The following is a 14,284-nucleotide window of genomic DNA, read 5'->3' as shown; positions in this document are numbered from 1 at the left end:
CTTATACGGCGTAGCCTTGAATGACTTGACATGTTTTTCGGTGAGCCCCTGGGCGACTGTTTTAGACCAAATGCAACCAAGGCTATCCCTAGCATAGCGGCATTATACTACTAGTACCACTAGTAGCAGAATGCATGACCGCATCATGCATGGATGCATTGGGGCCTTTCCGTCGTGGCGCAGACTGATTTGAGCTGTTGTCGCTTGCTTACTCGCTGCTTTGGCGCGGTTGCTTGGGCAGCTTCTAAGATCTGCGCCATGCTACCCTCTGCACCTTGTATGAACCCGAGGAGAAAAAAAAAAAACAAGTAGCAATACGAGAATCCTCCGTGATTTTCAGCTCGTATTTAAATACTGGCCCTATCCCAGCACTGACCCATTGACTAGCGTTCCGTTCCCCTTTGTGAAGCAAGCTAGCGGCTCTTTGTTCCTTGTTTTCTTGTTTATTTATCTTTCTTCATCGGTCGTGCATCGTGCATCGTTCTCAACTTTTCTCCTTACAATTGCAATCGAATACACTTGCATACACACAATGCCTTCTGTCAAGAGCCTTCTGTCGGCTGCCGCTGTGGCATGCTTGGCCAGCGCAGAGACGATCAAGATCACGGCGACTTCGTCCAACACTTTCGACCCCTCGACCGTTACGGCATCCCATGGCGATATCCTCGAATTCCACTTTGAGCCGAAGAACCACAGCGTGGTTTCGGGTCTCTACGCATTCCCTTGCACTCCCATGCAATTGGGCACCGGATTCTTCTCAGGATTCACCTTCAACACCACCGATGGCGAAGCAGTATGTTTCAATCTCTCATCTCCACCTGCTTGCGTACTAACTTGGTATTAGGACAAAGTTTTCCGCGTCACGGTAAACGGAACCGACCCGACTCCCTTCTACTCCTCGCAGGGCAACGAGTGCTCCGGTGGAATGGTGGGAATCATCAACCCCAGCAAGAACCAGACGCTTGCAGACTTCAAGAAGCGAGCCTCTGCCTTGGCAAGGAGCGTCTCGCCCGGCAGAACAGCCTTTGGTGGTGATATCGCCGACAACGACGACGACTCATCCAACTCTACCAGTGGCGGCAACAGCAGCAGTGGCGGCAAGGGTGGTAGTAGCGGTGGCAGTGGCAGCGGTAGCAGCAGCGGCAGCGGCTCAGACAAGGACGGCAAGGATAACGGCAGTGTTTCTTTGTCTGTGTCGATTGGCGCACTGGCGCTTGCTATGCTCATGGCCATTTAAGTCTGCAGCTTCTGGCTACCTGAGCCTTGGAATTGTCTAGGAATTGTCTAGGAACAGCCCACCGGATTGTTGCAAAAAAGAAAATGATACCCCTATCATAGAACATTAATTAGACTGTCTTTGAAAAGTAGTGCTTACGACTGGACGTTGTCGGCAATAGTAGTGGATACTACCTACCTATTTTTGAAGATACGAGGATATGAAAGATGACGGATTTGATTAGTTTTTAGTTGCTGTTTTGAGCAGGGACTTACATAATTTGTAATATGGAATCTATTATACCAAAATGGTTATATTTTGCGTTCTGGATCGCGGTGCAATGTTTTCAATGGTGTTCATGCAAGTTGACCTATATATAGACAGAAGCGCGTGTATGTGAATAAGCAATTGGACTGAGAATCTTTGGACTAGGTATGTCGATAAATATAGCGAATTGTTCTTAAAAGGCCATTTTATTACGCATTAAAACTGAACTAAACAAAACATTATCAGCATGAATGCTGTAAAGTATTGACAATTATGTGCTTATACCTAAAAAGGTACCACATCAAAGTGCTTCTCACCGCACAATAACCAATCTTCCCCACGGACAAAGAATAATCCAAAGTGAAACGCCGAATACATCAAATACAAGCACCTTCCAGGTGATCCTCAAACACGCACGTCGGCTTAAGTCTCTTCTCGTCCTTCAACAACTGAATGACCTCATCGTTCTGTCTCTTGAGACTCCCATTCTGTCTCTGAACGCTCTCAAGATTCTCCTTGATGGCTGCAATCTCGTCGCGCAGCAGCTCTGCGTGCGTCTGATTGTCCGGCAGCGCCTTGTTACTCTCTTCTTGCTTCTCAAAGGCTTCGCGCACGAGCGTCTCGCGCAGCATGTCGAGCCTCTTCAGAATGCGCTTGGGGTCGCTTTTCTTGCTGACTAGGTCCCTTGTCTCGTTCCAGATTGTATATGCGGGGTGGTTGGACCATGTTGTTGAGATGGGCTTCTCGATTGTCTCTGTCCAGGTGTACTTGTCCAGGTCATCCAGCGAGACTTCGAACATTCCGAGGACTCTGTCGTGCTTTATGGCTTTTGCCCATTTAAAGACGGATAATTTGTTTGCTGGAGAGAGCACCTTCATGTGAGGCAACTTGATGAGATTTCCCATCATCTCCGTTACGGCGGTGTCTCCCTTGCTTCTGAGGAGGTCGAGTATGTCTTTGAGCTCGTCTTCTGCCTGATCTCTGGCCATTTCGCAGATAACCTCCACCTTCAGCGTCTCCTTGTCGTCGATTGTGTTATCCGCGGCGACAATGCTCCGTCTGCCATGCTCAAAGTGTTTGCTGGATCGGAATGAGTCCACGTCGATACTCACTTCGCGAAGTGACTCGGTGATATTGTGACTTTGCTCAGTCGTGGGTAGGGCAAGTTTGAACATGATGCGAACGATACGTTCTTCGTTGCCCACAAAGTTGTGGATTGCGGTTGGTGCCATGTCCACAGTTTTGTACTGCTCCATCAGTATCGTGGTTTCGTCAGTTCCAGTGCCTTCAACTTTTCTGATCGACTTGAGCGCTACCGCGGCCATGATCAGCGGCGCCGGAGGGCAGTGGACTTGTTTCGTCGAGTCGGTATATTGCTGGGCAAGCTTCATTCTAGCCTTGAGGGTTCTGTGTCCGCTCCAGCTGGTCCATGCAGTAGTAGACAGGAGCTTGGTGTTCACGGCCTTCTCTATACAGGCCTCTAGGCAGACGTGATAATCATTTGGGTCCACGCCGACGATATAGAAGGCGATCCTCATGACCTTCTCGCAGAGCACGCGCTGCTTGTCCTCTGTCATTTCGTTTGCGCATGGCTGGGTTTCATTGCTGTACGCAAGAGTGTCGCGCGCAACGAGCAGGTGCCAGGGCAAATTCACGTCTTTGGGTGCAACTCGTTTCACAGGCAGACTGGAAATAATAGTGCCAAGCTTTGAGTCGGGTGTTGCATCCATGCTGAATAGCCCCTACTCCGGTGTTATGCTGGTAGAGGAACTCTAGAGTTGCAATGTGTAGATGGCCTTTTTTCCTTTAGAGAAATTATATAATTGGAAAAAGAGGGAAGAGGAAGCAAGAGGGGGGGGAAACTTTTGTACCAGAAGTTTGGAATAAGTTGAAATAATATGCCAGTTGGCTGTGGAGTCAGTGCAAACGAACAGGAGGTAGGCATACATCAAGCGCCATAACAACAGCCCTCTCGGCGTAGGGAGCAGCTGAAACTGTCTAAGCTAGATTTACTGAAGGCGATTATGGTTCAGATAATCTTGTAGCTAGATTATAAATGCAGTCGCCTACCAGGTGACGGCGATTGCTGAGTCTCAGATTCACCACCGCCGCAGCAGTTTTCAATTTCAAGAGAGATTGTGGTCAATCGTGCTAAAAGCCGAATACAAGCACAATATCAACAAAACACTAGGTAGGGCATGTATTCTTTAGTGTAAGTACATGCAGCTTGACACAAATTCACTAGCTTTGCTACTCTTTATTTAATTCATCTATATAGAGCAGGGATCTTTTTCTTCTAAACCACCGGTGGCCATCTACTGGTCGTGATATTTTAGGACCAGTGCCAATTAGCCAGTGAGCATAGGTAATAGGAGAGTTATAACTACATAGTCTTTGAAACAGCTTTGGAATTTGCGCAGCGATTGTATACACCACTACATAGTTACAGCTACATCACTGAATATATCATATAGCAAGTTACGCTGATAAGTCTTTATGGATTCGACGTGCAAAAGGCCTCGATTCAAGGAAAAAATAATAATAGAGACGTGTAACAAGCTGTACTGGATCTGATCAGTGGCTCGCATGCTGCTCGTATATAGCCGCGTTTGATACGGTGACGAGATCTTCGACTCACTAATTGCCACTCGCCGATGTTGACGAAGCGAAACGACTCATGAGCAGGAAAATAATCCAACTAGGTCATTTAAGCTTTATGTGGTAGCATTAATTATGAGACAGAAAACAGCTAGGATGAAAATCAAAAGCATGGAGCCCTTTCGTGGGCTACACTGGATGCTCATGAGGCGAAGTTGCTGGCTATTTCCGAGCTATTAAGTACCAAGCTCAGGCTACCTAGGCTTGTATTGAGTAGTAGTATATGTGCCAACGATGAGAAGCCACTTTGACGGCAGCTATATAATGAATAACATCGCCAAATCAGGTCGACGACCGATACACGCGTAATAGACTCGGTGCGGTGGGATGACCGAATGCCAGGTCAAACTGCCCTCAATATACTGTAGCATTGAGTGGGAGGATTAGAGACAAGGAGCTAATATCCGTGTTGACTTCCTATGATACGCCTTTGTCGTCCATTATTTCCGGCTTTTCTATTGCTCTTGATGTAGTGTTACTACTGTTGCTTTCAAAGTCTCTCCTACCTTTTGCTACCTCCCGCGGTTCCGAAGGTGATGATTGCCACTTGATATCGCAGAAAAATGCTCTAAAAAACTGACGAATTTAGTCTCGGCACTTGCAAATCTTTGGGTGAGTGACTCGTGAGATCGAGTCGTGAGATCGTGGTAATAGCGCCTAAAGCTCTGGTGGTTTAGACTATAAGAAGCGATTGTCGAATTAAGCCCTACTACAAACAACAGCCAAATTCCTAAACATTCAAATACTAACTCGTCTATCTACCTACCGGATGGCTAGATCTACACCCCACCTTGAAGTTGAAAAGGTAATCTCGTCTTACTCTCACATCATCTGGCTATAGTAAGCCATCCGTAATCTCACACCAGTAGTCGCAAAGCTTACAGACACGAGAAACCGAAAAATATAGGGCGCTTGGGTTTATTTGCAAGAAATGCTGTGGCTGAAGCTCCGAAATATCCCACAATGCATTTACCCTATCTGGCTGCATCCGCTTGAGAAATAGTACTTTGTAGAGTTCCTGAGGAGCCTATAGCGATAGTGGAAGATGTGAAGAGGCTGCGCTGGGCCAAATTGCTACCCTGCGAACGAATTAGCACTGTGTAAAGATGAAAAGATGAATAATGATTATTTACGCAAACGGTGATATATATCTAGCTTTTACTGATGAGAGAGGAGGAGAGAGAAACGCACCGTGGACTAGGGTAGCTTTAGGGTATTCACTGTCTTACGTCGAAGTGTTTTGTTTGTAGGGCTGAAAACGCAGTCAATATTAGATGCAGTCTACAGTTACATGTACATTGCTAATATCCATCAACACATTGTCATACCTACTGGTGAGTGGGAATTATAAGTGTAGCACAAATGATAATTGGGCATTAAGCAAAACTCCTATCAAGGCAATGAGACCAACAAGACGCAACCAACAATAAACAGACAACCAGATGCAGATGAGAAATGCGGATAATGTATGCAAGTCGATAAATGCAAAAGATGATGCAGATAAAGGCAAATGATGATGCAGATGATAAACGCGCATAATGAATGTAGTCGCTAAATGCAGGCGATAGAAAGACGACACGCCAAACGTTACCTAAAACCATACAGATGGATCATCATGATACTCCTTCTTCTTCTGAGCCTCACACGCAATCTTCAACTCTAGCTCCAACAGGGCGAAAGCCTTCTGTTCCTCCATGGTTTTGACGATTTCCTGGACCTGAGGCGCCAACACGTCGTGATCAAACTTGTCGGTTATCTTGAGAGCATTTGTCAGATAGAACTTTACGTTATCGTAAAAGTCGGCAATTACAATTCTACGCTCTTCTGTCGCGACGTTTGCCAAACATTTTCGACATGCTGAGCCGGATATGCTGTGGTTAATTTGCTTTGCGCATCTATTTCCTGCGGTGCCGCACTCAACGGCGTAGATGTTCTCGACGTGAGAGCATGAGCAGGTGGTTGAGTCGATGACACACATGGTGATGATGTTGGGGTTGGAATAGGAGGGAGAAGAGAAGTACAAGAACATAGGACGAGGAGAGGGCGAGAAGAATTGATTGGGATGGAACGTGGTGGATGCTGTTTGAAGTGTAACGATCTGGTTATGCTCTCAGAAGCTGGATATTTCGGCAGTTAAATATTTACATTGGGTTAAACATTCTTGCGACTATCATTAACTTGAGTTCAAAGAGACGTGTAAAAATAGCCTTGACGGGATAGGACACGACGTAAGGTAGGTGAAGGGCGATGATGCATGTTCAGTGTTTCGCATATTTTCGACAAATGAAAGGAAAAAGAAACAAAGAGAAAATGAAAGAACCATACCACTGCAGTTGAAAACATTTAAAGATAAATTGTTCAAGTGAAAGCATGTTATGAGTTTATGAGTTTTTTTATATTAAAAGAACACTATATGAATATCTACGGAAGAAGACGATAGTTACTAGTATGTAGAGTAGAGAGCGAGAGTATTTAAAATTATACATTAGCTAGGTAGTTCAAATCTAGCATCGAGTTCAACTTTTGTTTTCTTTGCCACCGGAACGCCTTTGAATGACAAACATCTTTAATCGACTACAAAACGCCGTTTCTTTCATTTGTTTATGCCTTTGTCTCCTCCTTATTGGGCTTCTTGATGCTTCTAAACTCAACACCAAACGCGCACAACAGCGAAGCGCAAGTCAACGCCACCGCGGCAAGGAAGATTCTTGTACAGGCATAATTGTACGCATTAATCACAGCGGACAGAAACTCCGAAGGAACCACCTTTGCGAGCTCCGTCGCACCAGTCTTGACAATCATCATGGGATCCAGGCCTGGGATGTCCGAGAGGCGTGAGACGAGCAGGGTGCTGAGGATCGTCTGGCCGACGGAAACGAAGATGGCACCGCCGAGCTGCTGCGCAAAGAAGAGGATGGCAACGCCTGTTGGGATTTCCTCCTTGGGTAGCACTGTTTGGATGGCCAGGTTGACGGTCTGGAAACCGAATCCCAGGCCGTAACCGGTGAGGAACTGGTAGGCGATCCAGTGGGAGGATGGGGTGTCGGGCTTGAATGTGGATAGGAGGCCTTCGCCGACGGCCATGATGCATGGGCCGATGATGAGGGATGGGGAGTAGTATCCGGATTTCTGTGTGAGGAAGCCGGACATGATGGATGCCACCACGAGACTGAGAACGAGTGGAAGGGTGTAGATACCAGACTTGACCGGATTAATGCCATGGGTAGTTTGGACTGCGAATTTGTATCAGTATCAAAAGTTGAGACAAAGAAAGAATTGAATGAAATGGATCAACTTACACCATAGGGGAATGTAGTAAACGCAGAGCATCATTCCACCTGCAGTAAACAACATGAAGAACGTTCCGAAAAACATGGTTCTCTGCGTAATAACCTTGGGAGGCAGCGAAGCCGTCTTGGGCATCAAAATCTGAACTGCAGCAAATCCAATGCCACAGAGCCCAAACATGATAAAGAGGAGGATGATGCGCCAATTGCTCCACGCATATGTCGAGCCGCCCCACTGCAGCGCAAGCAGGAGAGACACAATGGACGGGATGAAGAAGAAGGTGCCAAAGGGGTCGAGGCGGAGAATCTGCTCGCTGATGGTGGCAGGTGGATGGGCCTTCTTGGGCATTCTCAGGAAGAGGAACATGAAGACGAAGGCGACGGCGCCGACGGGGAGGTTGAGGTAGAAGCACCATCGCCATGTTGCGCGCTCGGTGAGGGCTCCGCCGATGAGGGGGCCGGAAACACTGGCGATGCCAAAGACCAGGCCGAACATGGCTGTAGGTTGGGAGATGTTAGAGATTTTGTTTTCGAGGGCAGTAGTTGCTTGGAAAGGGTTGGGAACATACCTTGAAACATGGGACGCTTGGGTAGGGGGATCAGGGGGATCGTAACCAGCATCGATCCTGTGGTGATTCCTGCAGAGCCTACACCCGCAATTGCTCGTCCTGTGTGATGTCAGATGTCATGTTATGTACCACCGTGGTTTGTACATTTATATATAAGAGTGAACCTGTGAAAAGGAGAGAGTGCACTTACCAACAATGAAAACGGGTGAACTTGGCGCAGCACCGCATACCGCAGAACCAATCTCAAAAATGATGATGCATGTTAAAAAGGTAAAACGCAAATCGTAAAAGCGATAGATGCGTCCCCAAACCAGCTGAAACGCAGCCGTCGAAAGCATATAAGCCGAGCCATACCATCCTATGTCGCCCAAGCTCTTGAAGTCATCGGTGATTGTGGGAATAGCGGTGGAGATGATGGTTCGATCCAAGGCGACGAGGAACATGGACACAAACGCAGAGAGCAGGATGAGCCAGAACTTGGCAGACTTGGGGTTGTAGTTTGCCTCTGGGCTGTCGGGAGCTGGGCCCTGAGGAGCTGCTGCTGCGGCCTGAGCATCGCCATCTTCGTTTGCTAGCTGTGAAGCTGCCGGTGCTGATTCGGGTTTCTCATGGACGTAGGCGTCGAAGCTTTTCCCATTCTCGGATGAGGATGTGGTGAAGAAACCAGGTTGGTCGGTAGGAGACGTTGTCTCTGCCGTTGTGGCCTTTTCATCGGCGAAAGGCATCGTGAAAAAGGTCTTTGGTGTTCGTATCAAAGCGTTACACAGCAACCACAGTTTGGGTGTACTATTGGGGTGTTGGTCTGTTTTTGAATAGTCCGATGGAACTGTCTTAGTTTTGACGACGTGATCGATGACGGCCAACTAAAACAAATTCTGGAATGCAGACTTACAGAGAATGAAAAAAAAAAAAAAAACGTTTATAAGTAAGAGAGGCTGGAAAGGAGTTAAGAATGCCAACGGCTGGCTACGCGGCTCCGAAACGCCATCGCTATCCTTTTCCGGCCATATTCTGCAGTATTTTTTTTTTTTTTTTTTTGGTCAATATGACGGGAGAACAAACAGATTTCTCAGTCGGCCATTGTGCTTCGGCACCGTAGCTGGGCTGCCGTGCTTGACTTACACGCAGCACGAGCTCCGGGACCCAACCGGCCGAGAACTCTCAGAGATCTCGGACATGTAGCTGAGGCGCTAGTACCCGTTGGGCTGTGGCGCCTCTGGGCTCGGTCCCGAGACGATGCCCGAGCTCCTATTGTTTGGCCTGATTGTGCGGTTGTTGGCTGCTGGTTTCGGTATTTGCTGGCTTGCTGTGCTGGGCTCGGGTCTGGATGCAAGCAATGCTCGTGACATGAGGCTAGGCAGCCACCTGGAGGAGATTGGGATAGGGGCCGTTGCGTTTGGAGTACGTGTAAGTCGTTGACAATGAGTCAAGTGTGGATATTGAAAGCTTCGGTTTGAAATTTGAAGGGCTCAGGTCTAAAGCTACCCTGGTACGGGCTATTGTTTGGGCTTACGCGTATAGCTTGCGAAGTGCCGTGGTGAATATGCCTTTTGTTGACGAAGTAGTAAATTGGTGCTGGTGGTGTTTGTCGTATACTTCATTTCGTTTCGTTTCAACTACCCAGCCTCAACGTCATCCGAATGCGTTTGCACATACGAACGGATGAATCATACAATCAAGTGACAAGGGTCATATCATGCCACTTCAACCTTATTAACACGGCAGCATACCTATCAGCACCTGTTTGTTATGTCTCGGGAATCTGCCTTGGCACCATATGCCCGAGCGTTTGTTTAGTGGACTCACCTTTTGATCGAATGCCTAAAGTGGACTGCTTGCAACTCTCCGATGGACCAATTCCGCCCAGCCTGCAAACGCAGATATGCGCAATGAGTCATCCAAAGTACTGCCCATGTAGCAGCTGTTAATAAAGAAGCGGACGTCTGCATCCTGATGCTACCTTTGCCTCGTGCCAATGACAAGGGCTTTACATGCGCCGCCGCTCTGGTATGAAGCCCCTGCTGAACTAAGCCGTCGCCCAGCGCTGATTGGCCGCGAGACCGCTAACCGACAGCGCAGAATTCCATTGAACCAAGCGCCGCCCCCGCTTTCTCCTCCGTCTCCAATGCAAATCTCCCACCAGCGTCTGCAAACCAAAAAAACCGCCTCGCAGCCAAGGACAAAAAGAGCCTGGACCCGGGTCCGAGAATCGTCGCTCGCAACCGAGACTCAGCCCTACAGGCCATAGCCAGCCGCAGACCCCCCCGGGCCGATGCGCTGAAGGCCGGAGTTGCGTCGCCTGAGGAGAGAATCTGGCCAGCCGCATGCAGGGTCGTGGCCCAGCGCCCGTCAGCCGCGGCCAATCAGTCTCTGCCACCGTTGCGTCCCGGCACTCGCCCTCGCATGATCCGGTGAGCGCTGCTGCCAACGCAACAGGACGGAGCCTCCATCGTCTGCTGCGCACGAAATGTCTGAAGCGTCTGCCAGCTTTGCAGGCGGCCCAAGAGCAGGCCCCGGCTCGGCCCCGCCGCCACCGCAGCCGCGCCCGAACGCCGCCTCTGCCTCTGCCTCTTCAGCCCGGCCTCAGCCGCCGGCGTTTGACCCGGCCGCCGTGAAGCTCACGCGAGGCACCAGCTGTGTTCTCTGCCAGCAGCGCAAGGTCCGCTGCGACAAGAACAAGCCCTGCTCCAACTGCGTCAAGGCCGGCGCCGAGTGTCGCGTCGTGCCGCCCCAGCCGCCACGGCGCCGCAAGAAGCGCCTGCAGGAAAAGGACCTGCTGGAGCGCCTGCGCAAGTACGAGACGCTCTTGGCGCAGAATGGCGTCAAGTTTGATGCCATTGACCCCGACTATAGGGCGGATGGCATGGCCGGCGACGAGGTGGACGAGCTGGAGAACGACTTTGAGAGTCTCAAGACGTCTGCCGAAGCATCGGGCAACGCTCTCAACTCGACCGGTGCAGGCTCGTAAGTTTGTTTCAATCCCCCACGCCGGAATTCATTTTCATGAAGCAGTGAGACAAGACCATGGCCAAGTAGAGACGCTGACACAAGCTACGTGCTGCTACAGATTCCGCCAGCCCGGGACATGGTTTTCGCTTCACAAAGAGGTATCAACTCACTTACACATTGTCATCGCTTTCATATAGATAGAGAGAGAGAGAGATGCTAACTGCGGATCAACTATAGTTCAGAGCAAGCGAGCAGCTGCTCAAAGACTCGTCCGACGATGACGAGGACTATGCCCCCAACCTTGCCGCCAACCAATCCTTTATCCATGCCGCCTTTGACAAGATGTTTGCCAACCAGGACGGCTTCCCATTCATCATTGGAGGTTCCACAGCCCCCGTCTCCCACATGCACCCAAGCTCCATCCACATACTCCAGCTTTGGCAAATCTACATTGACAACATCAATCCGCTATTGAAGATGACCCATGTGCCTAGCATACAGAGCAAGGTCATCGAGGCGACGTCCAGGCTTCACGAGGCCCCAAAGAATATCGAGGCCCTCATGTTTGCCATTTATGTAATCTGCATCAACTCTCTCGAGGATGGCGAGGTCCAGAGAACCTTTGGTGAGACGAAACAGGAGCTGTTGGCCAGGTTTTTTCCGGCACTTCAGCAGGCTCTGGTCAATGCTGGCTTTATGCGTATGCCCGACCCATTGACTCTGCAGGCATATCTTTTATACTTGGTAAGTTTTTCGCTCGTCTTCCAATGTTTCATGTCTAACACGCATTGTAGATGGCCGTTCGGTGGTATATAGACCCGAGGCAGGTATTCGTCATGATGGGCATCGCCGTTCGCCTCGCCCAGCGGATGGGTCTTCACCGCGACCCCGACGGCTACGGCCTATCGCCCTTTGAAGTTGAGCAGAGGCGGCGCTTATGGTGGACACTCGTCTCTTACGATCGGCGTGTAGGGGAGATGACGGGCTCGACCGTGACTGCGCTGACTAGCGGCTGCGACTGCAAGAAACCTTTAAACGTCAATGACTCTGATCTGCACGTTGACGGCAAAGAGCCCCCAACACCGCACACGGGGCCCACAGAGATGCTTTTTGCTCTGACGCGCGTTGAGCTCTCCATGGCCGTCGCAAGTAACAGTAACAGAGACAGCTTCAAGATAAACCCCGAAAAGAAGGCGGACGCTTCCCAGCCCGGCAAGCCAAGCCCCGTCACGATTCGTCTTGCTGGCCAAGATACTCCCGCATACACTCTCGAGGGGTTCTGTGCTCATATCGAGGGCACGTACCTGATTCACTGCGACCCCAAGATTCCTCTCCACTTCTTTACCCTGACCATGACGCGAGCGGCGCTCTGCAAGATGCGAATCATCAATTTTCTAGTCCGCAGCCTCAACAGTGACCCGATGCCGCTAAAGGAGGTAGAGCGCGACGCACTCATCTTGGGAGCAGTCGAGATGCTTGAATACGACAACGTGGTTCAGTCTTCTCCCAGCCTCCAGCCGTACAAGTGGTACGCAATGCATTACTTTCCCTTCCCGGCGTACATGTTCCTGGTCCAGGAGCTCCGCAAGCGCAGCTCGGGGCCGCTGGTGGAGAGGGCCTGGGCGGCCATTGAGTCGAATTACGAGCTCAGAGGCCTTCTGAGCAATCTCCACAGCCCCATGCACACGGCTTTTAGTGGCCACTTTGTCAAGGCTTGGACGGCGCATTACGAGGCCCAGCGGGCGGCAGGAAAAGAGATCCCCATGCCGCACTTTATATCCAAGCTCCAGGAACGTGTCGAGACCCGACGGAAAGCACGCTTGGAGAACCGCCCAGACCCCGGCGAGCAGACAACCCCGGTCGTGACCTTTCCCCGTCCGCGGACTCGCGAGATGTCGTCCAACTCGCCAGACAACAACGCTGCCATGATGACTCCACCGGTAGACCAGACTGCCGGGTTTGGCGGCGCCCATCCCGCCATGGCGCCCTCCAGCTCGGCGTCTGGGGAAGACGACATGGACTGGTCATTTCTCATGTCGGGCTACCAGGACGCCGATACGTTTCAGGGATTTGGCACCCCCTATCACGCTGGTTTTGGCAACGGCATGGAGGGCTTGCGCAACAGTAGCGGTGGCGGACCGCCTCCACACATGGGGGGGTACGGCGGCCCCGGGGGAGGGGGACCGTCGGGGAATATGTTTGGGAGCTAGACGGCGACTTTGATGGATCAAACTTATTGGGGAGCAGAGATGGCGGTAAGCTTTAAACAGTGAGAGAGAGACGGAAAGATATACCCAACTCATATATGTATTTGCGCACATATATATAAAGTGCGAAGGGATGTTACTTGGAGGATTTTGTTTTCAAATTATCGGCAAGGGAGTACAAATAGGTAGGTAAGGACAGAAGGGACATGGCCATCGTCACTCAGCCAGGGCTACATACATGAAGGCCCCAGATAGTATGAGACTCTGTACATAACATGTATCACGATGTACTCTAGTAGATAGACTAGCACAAGTAGAGTAGAAATCACATACCACTCATTTACACTCCCCTCGTCCCAGCTGATAGGCACCCAGTGTCGATCCCTCCGATATCACGAGGCCATCACAGGGTACCTATGAACTGACCTTTTGCGTAATTTGGTACTCTGTAGTGCTAGTATTGGCACTGCTACTAATACCCTTACAAGGCCTCCGTGTGCCCTGATGAGCACTTTTTACCACCACTTTTATTTTATCCTACTAGGCTACTAGTACCTAGATCAGGTTGGTTTCTTCACGGTCAGTTCAGTCAGATTTGGGCAACTCCGCTTTATTTTTTTCACGTAACTCCGCGACGGGGGAATTAAAGACAAAGAATCGCCTCATTCCGGAACAAAACTTCCTCCTCTCGAATGTCATATATGGGAGCAGATACTATACAGATTTTTTATATATTAAGAGAAGAAATTCTTTATTACCTTCATCTCATTATTCTTTCTTATTCATTTGACTAAGTCTTGAAAGATAACAAAAGTAATTAAAAAAATAAAAAGTTCACCAAGACTTTATACATAGTAGCTCTTCCGCCCATCATTTATAATCTAACTCAACTCATTTATAATAACCAACTCATCCGTAACTCCCGCCATCGTTCCTCGTTTTCTTAATCCCCCGTTCAAATTTCACTCTTTACTCCATAATTCTTTTTCTTCCATGGGCTTTAATTTCCCTTAGTTCTCACCATGTCCAAACGCACGTTCCATCTCAAACTAATAGGAAACTCAATCCGTGGGAATAAGAAGAAAAAGTAACCAGGGGTAGTGTAGATCGGAAGAGCGCCGCGTGGAGGGC

General features: G+C 49.5%; 5 protein-coding genes across 5 annotated transcripts; 2 read left to right on the top strand and 3 right to left on the bottom strand.

Annotated features, from left to right (window-relative positions):
* Positions 1-532: 532 nt before the first annotated feature.
* Positions 533-1,237, top strand: TGAM01_v209777 (hypothetical protein; the record flags this gene model as incomplete). Its single annotated transcript, XM_018808632.1, has 2 exons — positions 533-793; positions 845-1,237. The coding sequence occupies 2 exons, from the start codon at positions 533-535 to the stop codon at positions 1,235-1,237; spliced, it is 654 nt and encodes a 217-aa protein (XP_018658173.1).
* A 623-nt stretch (positions 1,238-1,860) lies between these two features.
* Positions 1,861-3,213, bottom strand: TGAM01_v209776 (hypothetical protein; the record flags this gene model as incomplete). Its single annotated transcript, XM_018808633.1, has 1 exon — positions 1,861-3,213. One exon carries the CDS (start codon positions 3,211-3,213, stop codon positions 1,861-1,863), a length of 1,353 nt encoding a protein of 450 aa, XP_018658174.1.
* Positions 3,214-5,732: 2,519 nt separating this feature from the next.
* TGAM01_v209775 (hypothetical protein) lies at positions 5,733-6,119 on the bottom strand (the record flags this gene model as incomplete). The annotated part of the gene is made up of 1 exon (XM_018808634.1): positions 5,733-6,119. One exon carries the CDS (start codon positions 6,117-6,119, stop codon positions 5,733-5,735), a length of 387 nt encoding a protein of 128 aa, XP_018658175.1.
* Positions 6,120-6,742: 623 nt separating this feature from the next.
* On the bottom strand, positions 6,743-8,722 carry TGAM01_v209774 (major facilitator superfamily transporter; the record flags this gene model as incomplete). Its single annotated transcript, XM_018808635.1, has 4 exons — positions 6,743-7,374; positions 7,441-7,926; positions 7,998-8,096; positions 8,188-8,722. The coding sequence occupies 4 exons, from the start codon at positions 8,720-8,722 to the stop codon at positions 6,743-6,745; spliced, it is 1,752 nt and encodes a 583-aa protein (XP_018658176.1).
* A 1,228-nt stretch (positions 8,723-9,950) lies between these two features.
* TGAM01_v209773 (hypothetical protein) lies at positions 9,951-13,156 on the top strand (the record flags this gene model as incomplete). Its single annotated transcript, XM_024550634.1, has 5 exons — positions 9,951-10,004; positions 10,077-10,408; positions 10,434-10,961; positions 11,189-11,690; positions 11,741-13,156. 5 exons carry the CDS (start codon positions 9,951-9,953, stop codon positions 13,154-13,156), a joined length of 2,832 nt encoding a protein of 943 aa, XP_024404617.1.
* Positions 13,157-14,284: the final 1,128 nt, after the last annotated feature.

Source organism: Trichoderma gamsii (genome assembly GCF_001481775.2).
Source record: "Trichoderma gamsii strain T6085 chromosome Unknown Scaffold_51.2, whole genome shotgun sequence".
NCBI classification, from domain to species: Eukaryota; Fungi; Ascomycota; class Sordariomycetes; order Hypocreales; family Hypocreaceae; genus Trichoderma; species Trichoderma gamsii.
The sequence above is the reverse complement of the archived record's forward strand: the minus strand, read 5'-3'. Positions and strand labels throughout refer to the sequence as shown.